At 45.6% G+C, this 22,987-nt stretch overlaps 1 protein-coding gene across 2 annotated transcripts in view; it reads right to left on the minus strand.

Moving 5' to 3' along the window:
• CHODL (chondrolectin) overlaps positions 1-22,766 on the minus strand; it is a 72,703-nt gene extending 49,937 nt beyond the window's left edge. For both annotated transcript variants that reach the window (XM_066599102.1, XM_066599101.1), the window contains exon 1: positions 22,522-22,766. In XM_066599102.1, coding sequence (XP_066455199.1) covers positions 22,522-22,618 — 97 coding nt within the window. In that variant the 5' untranslated portion in view covers positions 22,619-22,766. The remainder of the gene's footprint in view (positions 1-22,521) is intronic.
• Between the last annotated feature and the right edge of the window lie 221 nt (positions 22,767-22,987).

Raw genomic sequence — 22,987 nt, forward strand, 5'->3', positions numbered from 1 at the left:
ATGAGTGTGGCGTGGCATGAGGGCAGCTGAAGGCTGCGCAGGGACACTTTGGTGTGCGCTGTGGGGGGGAGGGGGGCGGTTGGGCAGCATGTAACCCAGGAGAAGTGGCAGCGGAGTGTCATCCAGGCAGTGATTGTGCTTTGTTGTAGCTAGTGTGGTGCTTAGCAAAGGTATGCCATGCTAATGAGGGCTTTTCAGAAGTAAAAGTTGTTGGGAGGGGGGGGGGCCCACTCTTGCCGGTATTGTGGCTTAATAGTGGGACCTGTGAACTTGAGATGCAGCCCAACATGTAGCCCCTCGCCTGCCCTATCCGTTTCTGTGTCATTCCCATCACTTTCTTGAATTGCCCAGATTTTCACACATGAAAACCTTAGCGAGCATCGGCGAAATACAAAAATGCTCTGGTCGCCCATTGACTTCAATGGGGTTCGTTATTCGAAACGAACCCTCGAACATCGCGGGAAGTTCGTTTCGAATAACGAACACCCGAACATTTTGGTGTTCGCTCATCTCTACAGCACATCCTTCGGGCAGCTTTTATTATGGAAGTAACACGTACACAAAAACGGCAGTGTTTCAGCTCAAAGAGAGCCTTTTTCAAGCATGGCTTAGCTTCTCTCTTCTGGGACGGAGTCCTTTTTGGAAGAGAGCATCCCTCTCCTTCCACATAGTGCATAGTCATCATAAGTACAGATCTCACTGTCATTCTTCTGTGCGGTGGGCGCTGTACAAACCTTTGTCCCAGCATCATTGTAGCAAAAAAAAATGCCCCCTATCATCTCCCCCCAAGAGGGGATGAAACACACATGAAGCCCATGCTGCACCACTCTTTCCTGGCTATATGACTTCATCTGTACAGGCAGCCTCCGGTATTGGCTGCCATGGCCACCCATAGGTTTTGCTGCCAGCATCCTGGCCATTCCAAGGCATGGGGATTAGGCTGTACCAGTGGCTTGTGCTGTCACTGAGTCATAACGCCCTATGCCACTTCAGTTCTGTCTGCTCTTTAAGGGCTGTCTCTTGAATTCCTCTCTTTCTCCGTGAACCTGAGCTGTGTCAGAGGCTCAAGATGGCTGCCAGCCCTTCCTTCAGTCAAATGGGGCTACACAGCCAATCAGAGTCCTTTTCTGGAAGCTTCACAATGTATTCTCCGTCAGATACATTGATGTCTATTAGCAATACTGGAACTCCCTCTTGTGGTCTTCTTTGTACAGTCTACATCTTAAATCTAGAAGTCCATCAAGAAAGCCACAGAATAACCAAGCCGCGATCATAAGTAAGAGAGGAGTAGGGCACTGCTCACCCCTCTCACAAGTCTGCTGCCATCAGTGAATCCAGTCGAATGTAAAAGCTGTGGTTGACTGGAAACAGTGTTTACACAACGCTTTGGACTGGTCGGTACAAATTCTCGTATAAATGTTGTGGTTGATCAGTCCACAGTCTACTGTAAACGCTGCCACCAGTCAGTTTACACTCTAGTCTACGCACTTCCACCTGTTAATCCACAGTCTGATGTAAGCGTTGGGGTTGATGAGTCCGCAGTGAAGTGTAAATGCTATCAACAGTCAGTCTACACTCTAGTGTACACAATGCTTTCAGTCAGTCTGAGGTCTAGTGTACACAATGCTGTCAGTCAGTCTACAGTCTAGTGTACACAATGCTGTCAGTCAGTCTACAGTCTAGTGTATACAATGCTGTCAGTCAGTCTACAGTCTAGTGTACACAATGCTGTCAGTAAGTCTACAGTCTAGTGTATACAATGCTGTCAGTCAGTCTACAGTCTAGTGTATACAATGCTGTCAGTCAGTCTACAGTCTAGTGTACACAATGCTGTCAGTCAGTCTACAGTCTAGTGTACACAATGCTGTCAGTCAGTCTACAGTCTAGTTTATACAATGCTGCCAGTCAGTCTACAGTCTAGTGTATACAATGCTGTCAGTCAGTCTACAGTCTAGTGTACACAATGCTGTCAGTCAGTCTACAGTCTAGTGTATACAATGCTGTCAGTCAGTCTACAGTCTAGTGCACACAATGCTGTCAGTCAATCTACAGTCTACTGTACACAATGCTGCCAGTCAGTTTACAATCTAGTGTACACAATGCGGTCAGTCAGTCTACAATCTAGTGTACACAATGCTGATGGTCAGTCTACAGTCTAGTGTAAAGCTTTTGGTCGATGAGTTAGTCTAGTGGGCTCATTGCTTGTGATAGTATGTTCTGTTTGGTATAATCTGCCTGTACTACAGGGGAGATTCTGAAAGATGACTTGATTACATCAGTTTAAGTATGATGTTTCTTGCACCTTAGAGAATCCTTAAAATGCAGAGCAACTTTTGAACACTTATGCTCAATTACCTAATTGCAAAATGCCGAATATCTGACGCCTCAGTGATGTAACTTCACTGCATATAAATGATAAAAAAGACCTGGAATAGGCAAGCACAGAATTATGAAGGCTCGTATATTGTCATAAGGTTTATGTTTTAGCCATATTAAAATATTGTATCTAATATGTGCCCAGAGAAATAGGCAACATTCTGTCAAGAGGGCTTCCTGGCTATTGTCCTGCACATGTAAGGAGGAGCCTGCAATTTCTGTCCTACCAAAATGCGCACGTTTGACTGAGCTGATGGTAATCAATGGGTTCTATTAACAGTATATTGCACGAGCAAATTTTGCACATGTAACATGCAGAGCAAATGCGTCCATAGACTATATACAAATTCTAGAATACATCTCATGTTTCACAACGGGTGTATTTGCGCACGCAATTGTTGTGCGTAATGCGCAGAGTATAAAACCTGTTGATCTTAATGGGTTTATTCTCATTTCCCGCTTTTGCGTGAACATTACTCACTCATGCAAAAAAATAGAATCTGCTCTATTTTGTCTGCATTTGCAAACAAATGGGCCCCATAGAATACGCAAGGGGAAGCGCGAAACACTGAGCAAAACCGCGGCAAAAAGAACACATCTGGACCTCATTATACTACATAGTCTTCTAAATCACCGTGGTTGGGTGTTGTGCGCTTATATATACTGGCCCTGCATGTGCAAAAAGTACAGTATATTGTGTAGACGTGTGCGCAAATTAACCTCGTTCATAGTGCAAATATGTTGTGCTGAAGAGGCTCGTGTAAAGGAGCCCTTAACCCTTTCCAATCCAATTTTGGATTCAGGGTTTCCTAAAAGGCTTTCTCTTTTTGCTGTTATACAACGCTGCCATCTGCTGGCTAAAGACAGTGTGTGTGTGCCAGAGAGGCTCTGACAGTGGAGTGGCTGGCAATAGATGGTAAGAATACCCTGTCGGACGTCTTCTGACATTGGAGCTGTACAAGCTTCAATCAGAATATAGGAAGATGTCAGACAGTGGATTTGAAAAATGTGACCAGGAAGCAGTTATAGGGGATCATGTATTACTGCACTCAGGCCGTTGTCACACAGCCAAGAAATTTGCGTGAGATTTGTGTGTCGCAAGACATTGAAATCTCGCAAGAATATGAACCCCATTCTTTTGAACGGGGTCATACACACAAGTGATTTTTTCCAGCATTGCATTGTGCCACAGGAAAAAAATTATGTCATGACCTATCTTTGTGTGTTCCTTCGGAACGCCTCACATCGCGTCGTGCATAGTTTTGAATGGCGTTAGCACAGCATTGTCCCGCCTGCGAGGTGCGCACGATTGTGATGCGATGTTTACCTTTTGAAAACAATAGAAACAATTTTCGATCCTCCGCGGCGGCTACCACGGAGGATCGCTGCTTCCCTGGAGAGATGTGTGGCAGTTTTAACTCGCCTTGCATCAGCGGCGACATCACATGTTGGCGAGCGCGACATCGTGCCTATTTCACAGCCTGATAGCACTTGTCTCTGTGAAATTAGCCTCGGGGCTTAAAGAGACGGGCGTGATTTTGTCCCCTTATGGGGTCGTGATAATCATGGCCACTTAATGGGACAAGACGAATCCACTGATTTCAATGGTTCCATTTTCACTAGTGGTATTCTCATTAATAGTACATGCGAGATAGATAGGACCGCTCCTCCCGCGGTCTGTTTTTATATCAAAATAGCGCAGAGTTTGAAAGGTAAAAAAAAGTTCATGGACAACTATGCTCCATAGTGGCGCATACACCCGTGTGAAGGATTCAGACTAACATGGTTTTCTTCCCTTATGCAGCTGTGATCATCATGGCCGCCTAATGGGATAAAACGAAGCCACTGATTTGTGGTAAATGGGGTGCATTCATAGTGGGCAGTTCCAAGAACCTTCTACGTATCATGTTGTCTTTCTCTGGGTGTTTAGATGGAGTCTTTGGGATCATGTTTGAAGTTTGTCCATCAGGAAAGCTATCTTTTCTCCTTAGGGAGAGCACACAGGAGGTGAGCGAGTAAGAGACTTATAAGGCCAGTCATTGTTACAAGGCTTGTATAAAGAGTCTAACATTGACTTGCAGGAATGCTGTCTTCCAATAGGTGGAGCTGCATGGGTATTGTTCCATCTCCCTTATTTGCATGTTACCCAGAGGAGCATGAATGGCCTTATAAGTCTTATCATTCTCTCCCCTTCTAGGTGCTCTCCCTAAGGAGAAAAGATAGCGTTTCTAACCCACATCACAAGCCTCTTGGGACAAACTCCTTGAAACAGCTGTCTGTGTATGGATCCTGGCTTGGCTTTCAATTCCCAGTCATTTTTACAAGGCTTGTATAAAGAGTCTAACATTGACTTGCAGGAATGCTGTCTTCCAATAGGTGGAGCTGCACGGGTATTGTTCCATCTCCCTTATTTGCATGTTACCCAGAGGAACATGAATGGCCTTATAAGTCTTATCATTCACTCCCCTTCTAGGTGCTCTCCCTAAGGAGAAAAGATAGCGTTTCTAACCCACATCACAGGCCTCTTGGGACAAACTTCTTGAAACAGCTGTCTGTGTATGGATTCTGGCTTGGCTTTCAATTCCCAGTCATTTTTACAAGGCTTGTATAAAGAGTCTAACATTGACTTGCAGGAATGCTGCCTTCCAGTAGGTGGCGCTGCAGAGGTATTGTTCCATCTCACTTATTTGTAAGTTTGTCAATAAAATAAAGTGGCTGCTGCTGCAAATTTACCTAACCCCTTTTGGAGTCCGTGGTTTTTATTAGGTCTGGGAAATTGGAGGAGGGGGAAGTATAGTTGGTTTTCTTTAGTAGACAAACAAAACTCTCCAGTGTGTTGATTCATTTCCTGCTATACCTGCACAGTAGTCGGAGCGCCGTTAATCTGATGAAGAGGTCCAAATACTCCACAGAGTCATTGATTTAGAAGATGCAGATGGTTGTTGCCTGTAGCGACCACTAGAGGGAGCAGAGAAGCCCAGCAGTCCGACAAATGTGGCAAATTTATCAGCAAAGTGCAACGTTTTGATACATTTTCTGTGTTGTGAAGAATGTATCACAGGCGGTATTTTTGCAGTCAGTTTCATTGGAGGCAACGTTGCTGTTGCACAGTATTGTGTCATCTTTAAATATACCTATAGATGTCTCTATGATTTTTGTGGCACCCCATCTACTGGAGTGAGATTGTGCAAAAATTTAGACTTTTTAAAAAATTGCATGTCATAAAACCGAACTCTAAATCCTGACGGAGCAGCTAGCCACGCCCACTTTTCAATCCTCTTTTAAAAGCTGCCTTATTCCTAATTCCTGGCATAAATGGTTAAGAAAGGTCTCCCACAGCAGATTAGACCTTACATAACAAAAAGTCTATCTGCATCAATAAAAGGGACTTCAGAAGTACGGCACATGATGACATTTCCCCCTTGGGATGTTACTTGAAGCTCCGAGTCCCCAATGCAAAATCTGTAACATGTCCACCAAATTATTACATGCCGCGTATTTATGCTTAGCTACATGCGACCCGTGTGGACCGCAGGGTGCTGGCCTCCAGTTGGTAAGGGGGCACCAAACAGATGTAGGCTAGGGGTTATTGCACCTCTTAAGCCCTCCTGGCCAGAGGATGTTCTTCCACCGTGTGGCAGCGTCTTGTGGAGCTACATGAATCACCTCCTCCTGGCTCTCCCTCCTCCCCTCTGATGTTCCGAGGCACCACTGTCAGTCCATCAGCGCCGCCGCTAAACAGTCTCTTAGTTCTACTGGTGCATTTATGTTCTGAGCTTGGTTTTGCTATTTGTCTGTGTACTGAGGTTGGTTTGTGCTGTGCTTATGAAGTGAGCTGGGTTCTGGTGCTACATTTATGTACTGAACTTACTATTGCATCTATTTACTGGAGTTGGTTTCTGCAGTATTTATGTTATCAGCTTGGTTCTGGTGTTGTATTTATGTACTGAGATTAGTTCTGGTCCTGTATGTATTTTAAGAGCTTAGTTCAGGTATTATATTTCTGTGTTGAACTTGGTTCTGGTGCTGCATTTATGTACTAAGGTTGGTACTGGTACCGTGTTTATTCACAGAGCTATTCTGGTGTGGGTATGCTGCTATCTTGCTGCTTTCTGCACAAAGGTAGACAGACAGACTGCCTATCTATTTATCTATCTATTTATCTATCCATCTATCTCATATCTATCTATCTATCTATCTATCCATCTATCTCATATCTATCTATCTATCTATCTATCTATCTATCTGTCTCCTATCTATTTATCTATCTATCTCATATCTATCTATCTATTTATCTATCTATCTATCTATCTATCTCATATCTATCTATTATCTATCTATCTCTATCTATCTATCTCATATCTATCTATCTATCTATCTATCTATCTATCTATCTATCTATCTATCTATCTATCTATCTCATATCTATCTATCTATCTCATATCTATCTATCTATCCCATATCTATCTATCTATCTATCTATCTATCTATCTATCTATCTCATATCTATCTCATATCTATCTCATATCTATCTATCTATCTATCTATCTATCTATCTATCTATCCATCTATCCATCTATCCATCTCATATCTATCTATCATCTATCTATCTATCCCATATCTATCTATCCCATATCTATCTATCTCATATCTATCAATCTATCTATCTTTCTATCTTATATCTATCTATCTATCTATCTCATATCTATCTATCCATCTCATGTCTATCTATCTATCTAATATCTATCTATCTCAAATCTATCTTATATATATCTATCTATCTTTCTCTCATATCTATCTATCTCATATCTATCAATCTATCTATCTTTCTATCTCATATCTATCTATCTATCTATCTCAAATCTATCTAATATCTATCTATCTCAAATCTATCTTATATCTATCTATCTATCTTTCTCTCTCATATCTCTCTATCTATCTATCTATCTATCTATCTATCTATCTATCTCATATCTATCAATCTATCTCATATCTATCAATCTATCTATCTTTCTATCTCATATCTATCTATCCATCTCATATCTATCTATCTAATATCTATCTCAAATCTATCTAATATATATCTATCTTTCTCATATCTATCTATCTATCTATCTATCTATCTATCTATCTATCTATCTATCTATCTATCCCATATCTATCTATCTATCTAATATTTATCTATCTCAAATCTATCTAATATATATCTATCTATCCATCTATCTCATATCTATCTATCTATCTATCTATCCATCCATCTATCTATCTCAAATCTATCAATCTATCTATCTATCTCATATCTATCTATCCATCTATCTATATATCTATCTATCTATCTCATATCCATCTATCTCTCTATCTATCTATCTATCTATCCATCCATCTATCTATCTCAAATTTATCAATCTATCTATCTATCTCATATCTATCTATCTATCTATCCATCTATCTATATCATATCTATCTATCTATCTCATATCCATCTATCTCTCTATCTATCCATCTATCTCAAATCTATCAATCTATCCATCTATCTATCTATCTATCTATCTATCTATCCATCTATCTCATATCTATCTATCTATCTATCTATCTCCTATCTATCTATCTATCTATCTATCTATCTCTCTCATATCTATCTATCTATCTCATATCTATCTATCTATCTCATATCCATCTATCTCTCTATCTATCCATCTATCTCAAATCTATCAATCTATCCATCTATCTATCTATCTCCTATCTATCTATCTATCTATCTATCCATCTATCTCATATCTATCTATCTATCTATCTATCTCCTATCTATCTATCTATCTCTCTCATATCTATCTATCTATCTCATATCTATCTATCTATCTACTTTCCTACCTTCCCAATTATTATTGATTATTGAGGGGGGTAGCTGCCCACCGTGCAGTTCCTTAGTGCATTCGCCCAGTACCCATTATTAGTGCCGTCCCTCTCATTATAAAAGGTTTGACATGAATTACAACCTCTTAGGACGTTCTGCAAAAAGTTTTTAGGCTGAGATCTTCTGTCCAGTAAATGAGTGTAAAAGCCCACTAATATCTACTAAGTAATGCTGGCAGCCGGGCGAGCTTCACCAATCATTATTAGTATTTCTACCACTGCCAGTATTGTACCTGGCAAGATCCGGCCACAAATCATTAATGTGCTGTTTAAGCAAAAAATCTCTGCAGCTACTAAGAGGGACGTAAAGCGTCGGGCCGTTCGTAGATGAACTACTGCTGAATGAGGCCGCTTCCACATGACCGAGAAAGGCAACCAGATGTGTGCGATGCGAGGCCCTTTAAATGGAGTCAAATGGAGCAGCATGTCCTATCTTAGGGTGTTCCCGTCGCACATTGTTTTCAATGGGGTTGGAAAACGAAATGCACGGTGTGTGCGGTAGACACGTGAGTGCGATGCAAGGTTTCTCACTGAAAACAATGGGAAACACTTGCCGATCCTCCAGCGCTGCTTTACCTGAAGTGATGGGAGGCGTTTTTGACAGAAAAACGCCTCGCATCTCCGGATACATCGCACTTTCTAGAGTGCGATATCGGGCTGAGTTTCACGGCCTGATATCGTGCTTAGCCGTGTGAAGGTAGCTTTAGATGTCCATGAGTCCCCTCCTGTCCATTGTGTCTGTGGCCCATGAAGCTGCTGCAAAGCATATCTCTAAAAGCTGTTAACTGCAGCTCAGGTAATATGGCCGCCCACATAGTCATTTACACAACCTAGAGCAAAACACAGTTAATAATGATGATCACACAGGGATAATAGAGGAGATCACAGCTCATTCTCCCTACTGTATACTCATGGTCTGTAGCTTATTTAGGTAATAATAATTAAACTGACCACCCAGCAGGCAGAAATGGTACAACCTGTAGCTAATGCTCTGTTAATGCATCATGGGATTGATGTGAAACCAAGAAATTGTCACCATAAAAATGGTGGCTGATAAGCATCAGAGCGGAGGCTGACCTGCATGGAAGTGGCTGCAATACACAGAGGAGACTCCAGAGTGTGACAGGCAATCAGGAGAGAGGGGGCAGGGATGGAAAAAAGTGTTTTCACAAGAGTGGCCCTTTAAGAGGTCAGTGAAGCCAATACGTCCAACCCAACCAGAGAGCAGGACTCTGTATGAATGCATTAAGGAATGGCCTTATTTTGGAGCCTCAGCATTCAGGAGCAAGGGCTTGTAGCGGCGTCACACAGAAGTAAAAGGATTGGCAATCGTTCATATAAATAGCAGCCGTCTTATAAAAACAGAATGCAGTAAACAGCAGTCATTAAGGTATAATGGCTATGATTAATACGCCGGTCGTTAAATGGCGGCTAACGAGATTAGCTTGCATCTTTCCTGCCCAATATATACTTAAAGTAATTGCATCTCTCCAAAGTGCATTATCATCACTTCTCATTCTTTATGAAGTCATGGGAGAGCGCTGCAGCCGAGGTGGAAGAATCCAGCAGATCCAGCGGCCGGCGGGGGACGCTCAGAGCTCTTCATCTGCAGATACCCGATTTATTCCATCTGTATAATAATAAAAAGGGTAACAAAGGCAGCTTGTGCCGTCCAGAGAGAAACCGCGTCCTCGCCAGCCAGCAAAGCAATCTCTGCTCTAAGCGGAGCGCAAGTGATCAGTGGCTGAACGCTACATCTGCGGCCGCGGGAGTTAATGCCATGGGGCTTATTCAGCTGGAGTCCCTGGGTGTTGGTATCTGTAATAACCTGCATGGGAAGGAAAGATACATTCACGTGCGCAAATAATACTCATCAGAGGGACAATGCAGCAAGGCCGCACGGGGGTCCAGTTTTAGGATTTTACCCTGTTTTCTGGACCATATAGGAACTTGTACGGAAAAGTTAATCTTGTGCAGTCAAGTAAACGCTAAAACCGCGAGTGCTTGTTTAGTTATAATACTGGATGCTGATGTTACAGTTAGTGTCGGCCCGCGGCCTGTGTCACATTCGCGCGTTTTGCTCGCATAATGCGCAGTAAATATAACCCATTTCAATGGGTTCATTCACGTAAGCATATTTCGTGTGCGCAGGGTGCTCTATATTCCTGTGCATTTGCCCACGAAAATAGCAGATATTGAACTCATTAACTTAATTGCCCATTTCAGTGAATGGGAGCATGGCTGCGTGTTTCTTTTTTTTTTTTTTTGCGCACGCAAATGCCCACTACTTGCACGTGCTAAAGGTACAGTAAGACACACATACGCATGCCAATACACAGCGCTCATTGCGCAGATTTGCGAGTAAATGCGCTCATGCTCCTGTGACACCGGCCTTAGGTTAGCACACCCAGACCAGAACAGCTCAGTGAATAAATATTGCGACAGACCAAGCTCATGATATAAATACAGCACCAGAACCAAGCTCATAATACAAATTCCACAGGAACCAACCTTAGTACAGAGATACAATAATAGAACCAAGCACATAACATAAATACAGCACCAGAAGCAAGCTCAATACATAGACACAGCAACCAAACCAAGCTCAGTGCATATATACAGCACCAGAACTGAGCTCAATACTAGTGATGGGCAAACTCTTCAAAAGTTTGTTTGAATTACTTCAAATCAAATACCCCTTAAAACTGGTGTATAAACACTGTCTAAGATACAGTAAGGGCCAGTATAGCACTCTTAGGTCTCCTAGGCCTGTATCTAGGTGATTTTGAGCTGTTTTAAGGCAAAATTACTGAAAAAGAAACAAGGAAAAGAGTGCTATAGGTTTGGGTTTGCTCAAACTGTCCTTTAGCAAAGTTAGACCCGAAACAGGGTTCAACTGTTTCAGTTCACTCAATACTACTCAGCACTGGAGTAACTATAGGGGATGGAAGGGATGAGGTTGCACCCAGGCCCAGGAGCCTTGGGGGGCCCATAAGGCTTCACTTCTCCATATAGGGATCCCAATACTATGAATAAAGGATTGGCAATTATAGTTGGGAGCCCTGTTACAGGTTTTGCATTGGGGCCCAAAAGCTTCAAGTTACGCCTCTGCATTATAAGATTAAGAGACGTTGGGGGGGGGGGGGGGCAAGATAAACCTTTGCACCAGGGCCCATGAGCATTTAGCTATGCCCCTGCTACTTAGTACATAGATGCAATACCAGAACCAAGCTCCTAACATAGATACAGTGTTACGATCGTGTGGGCAAACTAAGCACGGGGCCCACACGATCGTGACCAAAGGAAACACAAGGGTTTCAGACAACTTGCCCTGAACTACAGGGAGGATGACATGGCCCTACCTAAGCGTGGACATCACCCCAATAAAGGGCGGCCCTTCGGATCTGGGCCCTAGCTAATCCTAGGAACCACGCACCCAGGACAGGACACACAAACATGCCACATGACAGGGATAGCGGGACAGAGTAAGCTGACACACAGAGCCAGAAAACACTGCATACAGCAGCCAAAATGGAACCACTAGTAGCAGATGTTAAGCTATATATAAATATCAGGTATTAGTTGACATTTAGATCAAAATATGGAAGCTAGCGGGCCACTTTACGGCTCCTGGCTATACCACTAGTCCCTACACTAACCAGGAGTCCAGCGGCACTGAACGCAGTTCACACCGCAAGCTGCAACAGCACAGACAACAGGCACAGGTCACACAGCAAACTATACAGGACAAACAACAGGATACTGACTAACGGACACCAACTTACAGGCACCGGCTTACAGCAGACTACAACATATAGTGCAAACCACACAGACTCCACCCAGAGCTCACATGCACACAGATGAAACTCCACAGCAAGTCTACGTGTCCTTATACAGGGGAGATAAGACAGTCAGCCACCGAGCTGACATAGGGAACTGTGTCAGGGACCCACCAACTGACACACAGAGCGAGACATAGGACGTTTGGAGGCTGCACCTGTCAGGGGAAGGCAAGAGGGGTGCTGCATGTGCTGCAGACTAGGACCACAGGTGTTCAAACCGTCTTTGGGAAGCAGAGAGATACAACAGACCTACATGCAAACACAGCTCTGAGTGGGAACAAAACAGAGATTTCCAAACAGTACAAGACCAGCCTCAACTACTGACAGGAGCTGGGTTTATATGTGCTGCAGACTAAAGGGGATTGGCTGCTGGGGAATACCACACGCAGCCAGCTCAATTACTCACCACCTGAGGAGCTGTGCTGCTAGGAATCTTATCACTACAGATCCCAGCAGCACAACGTAACATACAGTAACACAACTATGTGATTGTGTTGGGAAAGCTCTGATGGGCTAACAGAAGATCAGAGGAGAGGAGAATTCATGTAGCTCCACAAGACGCTGCCACATGGAGGAAGAGGATCATCTGGCCAGGTGAACCTAAGGGGGATAACTGATCCCATCCTACATCCGTCTGGTGCTGGTGGCCCTATACGACTACACAGGTCACGTGTAGCTATGGCTGGCCATGGCTATAGCAACTGATGGTTATCATACCATGCAGTACATTGAAACAAGTAACTGTGCAGTGTATTGTAACAGATTCCCTTGTGTCGGTGATCTCAAACCCAGTCATGATGGCTATTGTGAAGGTTTACATAACCGATGCTGGGTGAGGCATGCGTGTCTGATGATATGGCATGTCTCACCCCACAGGGTGGTGCCTGCATTTGGTACAAATGACATGGTGTAGCACAGAGTGGCTGTGGAGCTGAACTGTGCAACAAGTATGATAAGTTGGTGCAAAGTTGGGTGTGGCCTGAGATGTGAGCCTTGAGAGAAGCCCTGGGATCTGTTGAGGAAGAGGTAGGGAGCATGCTGCTTCAAGAAGCCCTCGAGCCTCCTGATCAGGGCTGAGCATACCTTGTCAATCAGATCATCCAAGCTGAGGGACCACTGGTCATGATCGCTGTACCGGTGAGAAAGAGGAAGGCCACCAGTAAGAGACTGTGAGTGCTAACCACCATGAAGTGTTCAGTGTGTCCATGGAGACATACCAGGCCTGCTGAGTATACAGACTGCGACGGGTTGACCATCCGAGACAGTGCTGCCAAGTACAGGAATCAGCATTGAGGAGTTCTGAAACTGTGTGCCAAGTTATAAAGATTTTACTGCCAAGTGAAGACAGTTCTGTTGACCACAATGTGAGCTCCATCTCTTAATCTACCCGCTTGTGGGGCTCCACAAACTGCCTATTTTTACTGAGGTTCTTCATCTTAGAACACAATTCTAAGTAATAAATTGAAGACCACTTTGGAGATGAGCAGCACACGGGGGGGCAGCCTGGATTGTGCGGCTCCCGAGGGCATGGGGAATACAGCAGTGCATGGGCCCTGGAATGGCCCGGTCTCACACATTCCCCATAATGGACATGTAGAGGACTTGAGATAGACCGAAACCACAACCTGTCAGAGTCTGCTTAACAGAACTCAGGAAGAACAAACAATGTCCACTCTCATCAGCGAGTGCAAGCAGCATGAAGCAGAGATAGTTAGCCACTTCCACAGCAGCAAGCCTCATACAATATTTGGTGTCCCCCCTTGCAGAGTAACATCTGCCTCCTTGGAGGTTCGGACGCCCCCTCTATCTGCCTCACTCTGTCCGGCTGTTCTACAGGCCAATGCAAAGGATCTGGCGTAGGCGTACTTCCATTTTATAACTCCTTCCTCCCGACAGTCTCACGGGAAGACGCCCCCGACCTGCCTCGCACTCTCTTCTTAAGGTGACAGTAATAACAAAAAAACAATAAACTTGACATTTGGGTGACATTTCATATGTACTAAGCAGAACTATAGAAATTGTGAGAGTAATGAGCAAAAACTGAAAGTTCCTCCTTCGAGAGGAGTTCTAGAGTTCTACTGACCCTCAAAGCTTCACTCATCTGAATGGCACCATTATGGAATTCCTCTACATTCACTCCTAGGGCACTTTTTATGTGGTGTCTGTTCTGCGGCCCCTTTTCGTTCTCGGTTTCTGTCCTCTATATAGAAAAATCCAACAGCACTGCCGTAACCTATAGGGCCTAGAATAACACAGGGGGTGCAAAACAGCACAGCTCAGGTAAGTGAAACTCTGGAGGCAAATAAAGTTCTGTAGTTATAGAGAAGACTCGAGTGTTTGCCTGGAGTTACACTCAGGGGTGTTACTATAGTAGGTGCAGAGGATGCAGTTGTACCCGGGCTCAGGAGCCTTAGGGCGACATTTTGGTCCCTCTTCCCCATATTATGAGACTAGTCTATTAAAGGGGTTGTCCCGCGCCGAAACGGGTTGTTTTTTTTTTCAACCCCCCCCCCCCGGTCGGCGCGAGACAACCCCGATGCAGGGAGGTAAAGAAAGCTTACCGGAGCGCTTGCCTTAATCCCCGCGCTCCGGTGACTTCAATACTTACCGCTGAAGATGGCCGCCGGGATCCTCTGTCTCCGTGGACCGCAGCTCTTCTGTGCGGTCCATTGCCGATTCCAGCCTCCTGATTGGCTGGAATCGGCACGTGACGGGGCGAGCTACACGGAGCCTGCATTCTGCACGAGCGGCTCCATAGAAGACTGCAGAAGACCCGGACTGCGCAAGCGCGGCTAATTTGGCCATCGGAGGGCGAAAATTAGTCGGCACCATGGAGACGAGGACGCCAGCAACGGAGCAGGTAAGTATAAAACTTTTTATAACTTCTGTATGGCTCATAATTAATGCACAATGTATATTACAAAGTGCATTAATATGGCCATACAGAAGTGTATAGACCCACTTGCTGCCGCGGGACAACCCCTTTAATTATTAAAGAAACCCCCCCCCCCCAAACCCCCCCCCCCCCCCAATAAAAATGTATCAACTCCGGCTTGAAAATTTTTTTTTTAATTCTGATTAGAGATGAGCGAACGTGTTCGGCTCCGCCCCTTTTCGCCCGAGCACCGAACTTTGCGAGCAATTCCGTGCTCGGGCGAAAAAAGTTCGGGGGGCGCCGTGGCAGCGCGGGGGGGGTGCGGCGGGGAGTGGGGGGGAGAGGGAGAGAGAGAGGGCTCCCCCCTGTTCCCCGCTGCTGCCGCCCGCGCCGCCGCGACTCTCCCCGCCCCCCGGCGCCGGCCGAATCTTTACGCGCGGACACTGAAGTCCTCGGTAAAGCCGGTGTCTGGGTGCGTAAGTGTTCGTTTAGAACACGTTCGCTCATCTCTAATTCTGCTATAAATCTATATATAGTATAATTAATTCAATGCAGAATTTGCTGCACATTTCCTTTCATGGCAACTAGAAAAGTTTTGAAATGTCCAATAAATATATGTTCTAAATAGCTTGATTATTTGATCGCCATGGTGATGAAAAGCCCGATGTTACCATTTTAATATAGTAAATTTATCACTTAAAACAGAAGTCATATATGCAGCAGTCGGAGGTTTGGCTTAACGACTCCACGGCCCTGCAATGCATTGTGGGGAATAAGTAGTCTGAAGATTGCGTTGGCCATCTTGCATGCCTGAAAACAGGACCCGGAAACAGCAGATCAGAGGAACGCGGCACAGAAGACCAACGTCCTGTTATATAACTGCCTCCTTCGAAATTGGAGAGTCACTTTAAGGTTGACTTACATTTAAAGGGATCCTTTGTAGGAGATGTCATAAATGTCCAATGGAGGGTCCAACCTCTTATTGATATCTGTGTTGCCTTCATCTAAGGCCGGTTTCACACGGGCAACATCATCATGTGATTTTCTCGTGACAGCGCTACAAATCGCATGTATGTGCAGGCCATGCTTTCCAATGGGTTCCTTCACATGAGCGATGTTTTGTAGGCTGCTACATTGCGAGAAAAAAATTGCGGGTTGCTGAATATTGCTGCGATTTGCTATGTTTTTAGCCCATGTTTCCCTATTGAGCCTTCCTTTCTTTCGCACCGCACAAAAATGCGGTTTTCATGCGGTGCGATGCAAGTTTTACAGTAGGAAATCCTACTCTTTCCCATAAAATAAGCCCTAGCTGCATAAAAAAAAAACAAAAAAGACAATACATCATCTAAGAGGCGCTATCTGCTCCGCCGCGCATCTCCTCTGCAGCTCCGGCATTGTTTGTAGTCTTCAGGGAGCACTTCTTGGTCAGGGGTTTCAAAAACCACACCTCCAGGAAGCACTGCCTCTGATTGGTTCTCGAGCGTCAGGGCTCAGCCAATCAGAGCCAGCGCTCAATGGACCTATTACAGCCATCACATTGATGTATTGTTTTTTTTTTGCTTGTTTTTCATGCAGCTAGGGTTTATTTTCGGGGTAGGGCTTACATTTCAAGCTCCCAAGAAAATTTTGGCAAAAGAGCGCTACAAAGCCATGTGACTTTGTAGCACCACAAAATCACGATATCACAGCTATTTTTTCACGGCGATATCGATGTTACCCGTGTAAAAGAGGCTGAAAGCAAATTGCAAAAAAGGGTAAAGAAGAAGAGTGCAGGTCAACAGGTGGCTCTCTCCATTACAGTCTGCGGGAGGTACGGGTAGAGCAGAGCGAATGCACATGGCATTTCCATAGACTTCAATGGAGAAAGCAAAGCGCCTCTTCGACCTGTTCTCTTCTTCCATCTCGTGGTTGCCTGTCACATGTCACCCATTCTCCTGATACGGATACAACATGTGTCTACGCTTGGAATACCCCTTTAAAGAGTATTGCCCTGAACAGCAAAGTTTAATTTGGCGTTTTTTTACCCATTATAACTTTCTGTGTCACACACAGTTCGTTTGTCATTTGAATAGCTTTTCAATGACCCTCGGTGTGCTCAGGTAAGATGTCAATAGCTTTTCAATGGCTGAACAGGAGTTTGTCATCAATCTCCACGAACAAGCGAAATATTACATTCACGTGAAAACAATGAGCGAGGTGTCCAGAGGAACACGAAAAAACAGGACGTACAGAAATGCTTAACCTTGTAGAATCTCTATGAAGGAAAAAGAAAATGCTCAGGTCTGACTCAAAAGAACGGAGTTCATATTCATGCGAGTTCTGTGTGTTTCCTCTTTCAAGCGGGGGACGAAATCGCGATTGCAAGTGGTTTGGTTTTATTGCAAGCGGCCGCGATGTGCGATTATTCTTACAAAAGAGCAGCGATATCGCTGAAAAATCGCAGAAACAAAGATGCGATTTTCTAGCGGCAAAAATCGCTGTCACCCGTATGAAAGAGGCTTCAAAAAGATGTCTGTGCAGATTCATAGCCCATTAGTGAGATCAGTAAAAAGGCGAAGTGGCCGTCACTAAGAGGTTAATAGGCTGGAAATCGATGTCAGGGTCCCTTTAAGAGAAGATACATTGTAGCAGAAAGTGATATCGGTCTGGTTACATTTTGCTACATCTGTGTATCCTCGCTACAGTCCACAAACGAAGGATTCCCCATGGATGTACAACTTGATCACGTGACTCCGAGGCCCAGAATTTGACTCATGACTGAAGCCGTCGGTCTCCGCTGCACTTCTACGAGACGAAACACTTCGGGAAACGCTACCTGCAGTAATTCATTAGGCGACGAGTAAATTAATTGCGCCAGTATGAATAGTAAGATCAGCACAGAGTAATGGGAATGTCATTACGCAGCGGCCATCCGTCATTTGGCAACATTTTACTACGGATCTGCAGAATGGAGGCTTTGGTACGTTGCCGCGATTCTCCACCCACTCGCTGTAAAGCGATGGACAATGCCAAGTCTTACCTATACATTATGCAGAGCGCCGCGTCCAGCTGCCAAATTTGTCTTAAAATTGGACGGATTTCACTTGACAGTTCTGCTGTATTCGGCAGTTTATTAATTAACTCACTGCATCCCATCAACTACTTCACTGATGTAGCAGAGCTGAGTTTGTCATTTAAACCTGCATTGTTTGTGCATCGGGGGAGCGGAGATAACTGTGGGATTTAACTTTAGCCTCCAGCTGAATACAGCATTTAAAGGGGTATTACAGTCATGGGACATTTTTTCAGTTTTTACCAATTTACTGGATAGGTGAAAACTGGTAGATCAGTGGGGTCTGACCGGTGGGACGGGAGTCTTGTTTGTCCCACTGCTGTCACAGCTGTATCACTGCTGGATTGAATTGAGCGCTGGCTGCAGATCCACGATGCCTCTCCATTCATTCAAATGGGGTCGACGGAAATAGCCGAGCTCAGCTATTTCCATTAGCCTCCATTGAAATGAATGGAGTGGCACAACTCGTGCCCACCCAACTGCCCATTCAGTGTCACCCTGCTTAGGTCAGTACAGCAATGCTGCAGTGACTGAAAGTGGGGCAAGCTGGACCCGTGGGCTCCCGATCAGTGGGGGTCCCCACGGTTGGAACCCACCGATCTATCAATTTTCACCTATCCACTGGATGGCTGAAAATTGAAAAAAATGCTGCATCACCAGAATACCCCTTTAAGGCCGCCTGCAGACGGCCGGGTCGGATCCGGCAGTGAGAATTCTCGCTGCCGGACCCGACCCGAGTGCCTGCAGAGAGCAGCGCGTACTCACCCGCGCCCCGCAACTCCGGGTATTTCATATGCCAGGCAGCCGGCGCATGCGCAGACCGGAGCTGGTGGCCGGTGAGTGACTTTTCTGTGCCGGGCTCTGTGAGCCCGGCACAGAAATAGAACATGCTGCGGTTTGTTTGCCACGCGAGATTTTACGCGGCCAAACGGCAGCTGTCTGCCTAGGATTGCATTTGCTAACGCAATCCTATGGCAGCTTCCAAGGGTGGAAATTCCGCGGGAAATCCCGCCGTGGAATTTCCGCCCGTCTGCAGGCGGCCTAAGGCTGCTGTCACACAGCTGTGAAAATCGTGCGAGATTTGTGCATTGCGGGACGCACAAATGCCGCCTGAATATTAACCCCTTCTTTTGAGTGGGGTCAGATCCTCCAACATGGCTGAAACCCGCGCTGAAGGTCGCAATCCCACCAAAGAGATGGGAGATATTTTTTTACCGAATATGCATTGTATGTGCGTTATCGGGCCCAGTTACATAGCCCAAAATTGTGCTCGGCTGTGTGTAGGAAGCCTAAGGCCAGCTTCACACGGCAAGAATCTTATGCGATATTTGTGCGTTGCGAAACGCACGAATATGAACCCCATTCTTCTAAATGTGGTCACACACATTAGCAATGTTTTCCCGCATCGTATTGCACCGCGATGCAGGAAAACGTTGCTGCCTGTCCTATCCTCGGGCGTGCCCTTGCATCGCATCGCCCATTCTCTTCCATGGGCCGGCGGCAGCATTAAACCACGTGATTGGGGCTTCCCATTGAAAGCAATGGGTAGCACACCGCAATCGCTGATAGCCGCGGCGGAGGATCGCTACTTCCCCAAAGTGATACAAGGCAGTTTTGATACAAAAACGCCTCAGATCTGCGGCAAAATCCCATGTTGGCGAACACGATATTGGCCCAAGTGTTACGGCCTGACATCGCACCGGCCCGTGTGAAATTAGCCTAAAGGAGTTGTGACTGAATGATTGAAAGTTCTCCCCTCTTCACGGGATATGGGATATCATTCAGATAGGTGGGGGTCCGACTGCTGAGACCCCCATCGGTCCTGAGAACAGGGTTCTTGTATGCTGAAGGGAGGGTATTTACTGTTGCACTTGCGCACCACTGCGCTAATCATGGAATCATGGAACCTCTGGAGATGGTGGAGCTCCGGACCATGGCCATCTCCGGCAGTCCAGGAGTAGAGTGCAGATGTGTGACCACCATGGTCCTCGCTTCTAGATGCGTCGGATGCCTTCTCAGGATCGGTGCGGGTCAGACACCACTAATCTGAACGTTAGCACCTGTGGATATTTTCGATCATGGCACAACTTTTTACTCTCTTGATTAGAGGGGTTCTGCCAAGGTGGCGCCCCCTAATTATATGTCCAGCCACTGCAGGAGAAAGGTCAGGCTTGCCAAGGCTTCCCTTGTCAAAATCAGCGCCAAGAGTGTTCAGCTGGTCGCCTCAAGGCCCGCAGCCTCAAAGGGGTTGTACCACAAACACCGTACAAGTTTGCCCCTATCCATAAGATAAGGGATGACCTGCAGATCAGTGGGTGTCTGAGCCCCCTGCTGATATTGAGAAAGGGACCCCCGTTTCCCGCACTGCCTGCTACTATGGGGATCATTTCTCTACCCACAAAGACGCCAATGTGAATGGAGCGCTGGGCGGGCATGTGCAGTCAGCACTCCATTCATATCAGTGGGGTTGATGGAAATACCCAAGCGGCCCCCAATCGGCAGTCCAATTGAAAGTGAGTGCTACTGCATTCGTGCGAACAGCGCTCCATTAAGTCTCCTCCTCACTGCGGAGGGTGGGGTTGGGTCCAGTAACTCCAGAATGATGAGGATGGGGGGCGCAAGAGTCCTGTTTGCGAGATCGACTGGGGTCTCAGTTGTTACCAAGTTGTCCCCTATCCTGTCGATATCCTGTGGATAAGGGCTAACTTGTAATTCTGGCACAACCCCTTTAAGATAGGTTGTGGGGTTTCCTGCAGTCCTATGTAAAACCACAGAGAAAACTGTTATAGCATAATGCGTTAAACCACATTACAAACTCAGCACTTGAACAAATCACTGACTCAGCACTGCTACATCTGCACTTCCACACACTTTGGACATAGAATGTAAGCTCTTGTTACCACATGCAGTTTATGAGTCTTTGTGTTAATTTAGTAATGTGACAACTTTTACATACAGCACTGTGACATATGTAGGTGCTGGGACAGTGCAGATGTAGCAGAGCTGAGTTTGTCATTTGCTGCAGTATTAGTGCACTGTGCTAATGAGGGTAATATAGCCGGTCTGCAGTCCTATGTAAAGCTATTGCCTTTTATATCGCATCCACATTTAAAGACCTCCTTTCCAGTAAGTTCAGCTCTGACACCAGTAGAGCGCTGTTACCGCTTGTAGGGCACTTTTGCCTTAACTTTTGTAAAGTTTTCTTAATATTTGCAAACTTTCTTCAAGATACTAAAAAGTTTTTGGATAACTTCCTCTACCTGCTATTGGGTGACACAGAGACCCGAGGAGTGAGAAGCAATGCAGCAACAAAGTATCTTCACAGCAAGAAACATTGTAACCTAAGGACTTGCAAATAACAGGTATACGCAGATGCAGCAGAGCTAAGTGATGCAGTAGAGCTGAATCTGTCATCTGGCACAATTCATGGTGATACAGTATCTTCCCTATTTAGATTATCACAATGGGAAAATTTACATAGGACTGCGGGTAAACCCACTTAAAGGGGTTGCAGCATCATTACAAGTTCTCCTATAGATAGGGCTAATCTCCCATGTCCTGCTCCGACTGCCACTGTGGGGGTCCCTTCTTTCCCCCCTGCAGTGAAGTTACTGTGAATGGAGCACTGGCCGAGTATGCACACTCAATGGGGCTAAAAAGAATTAGTGCACTTGCATGACCAGCGCTCCATTCAGTCATCTCCTCATTGTGAGGAGTGCAGTAACCCCATAGTAAAGAGGATGGGGGGTGGGCAAGGGACCCCCATTCTTGGTATCAGCAGGGGTCTCAGCGGTAAGACCAGCACGGATCAGCAAGATATCACCTATCCCGTGGACAGGAGATAACTTGTAATTGTGGTACTACCCCTTTAAAGAAGTTTTACAACCAAAAACATTACCCCCTGTCTACATAGTGAATGCCTCATCACTGGGACCCCCACTGCACCCCTAAATGCCCCTGTGAATGAGGGCAGCAGTGTGCATGCTCAACCACCGCTCGATGCACTTCTATGGGACAGGTGGAGATCAATGTGCTCCGCACTCTCATAGAAGTCAATGGCATGTAGCTTAAGCATGTGCACTGTTGCTCCATTCACGGGGGCATTCAGCGGTGCAATTTTTGGGTTCCCGGAAATCAGACCTCCAGCAATCAGACATTTATTCCTTATCCTCTAAGACAAAAACCCCTTTAATTCAGAGATTGCCCGCCGTGCCCTACCAGGAACAAGTGTACAGAGATGGATGTATGCAGATGTGTAACTGCTAATCCATTTCCAGCACTGCAGTACATTGCAGTTTTCATAAATACCATATTTGCCCTCGCCACCTCCGCAGATCAGGTTAGAAAGTGGGCAGAAAATGATTAACACATTGCAGCCATTCTAAAATATTCCGCCGTAAGTCGTCCCGGACACATGCTGCTCCGGGGAAAGTTTGCAGAGCACATGCTGCCGCCTCACTTACCGCTGACGACACGCGTCTCCGAGTAGCCGTGCCCCCAGAGGATGGCACTGAGCAGCACCAGGAATGGATTGGAGTGAAGCATCGGGTACATCATCATACAGAAGTCCAGGAGGAAGAAAAAACAAAATATATATATATATGTGTGTGTGTGTCTATAGATGTGAAGGCACAGGGAGGGATGGCAGATGTGAGCAGGCAGCTGCAGCTCTTCTTCACATCTCGCTGAGTCTTGTGCACTTGCTGGAAGAAGTCATGTTAAGCTCAGCCTGTTCTCTCCTAATGAGCGCAGCGTGTGCGAGCCTCAAGTACTCTGCAGCAAGCAGCTCCATCCCAGACCTATTGATTTCTGGCCGCTCCATCCCCGAGCAGCCAATCCCAGGGCTTCATGTAATAGCCCGGGTCATAGCAAGCCGTAGAGTTGGCATGGAGTACTCCGCACTAGCAGGGAGCGCCCTGCCAGAGAGGT

Source organism: Eleutherodactylus coqui, chromosome 4 (assembly GCF_035609145.1).
Source record: "Eleutherodactylus coqui strain aEleCoq1 chromosome 4, aEleCoq1.hap1, whole genome shotgun sequence".
Lineage (NCBI taxonomy): Eukaryota > Metazoa > Chordata > Amphibia > Anura > Eleutherodactylidae > Eleutherodactylus > Eleutherodactylus coqui.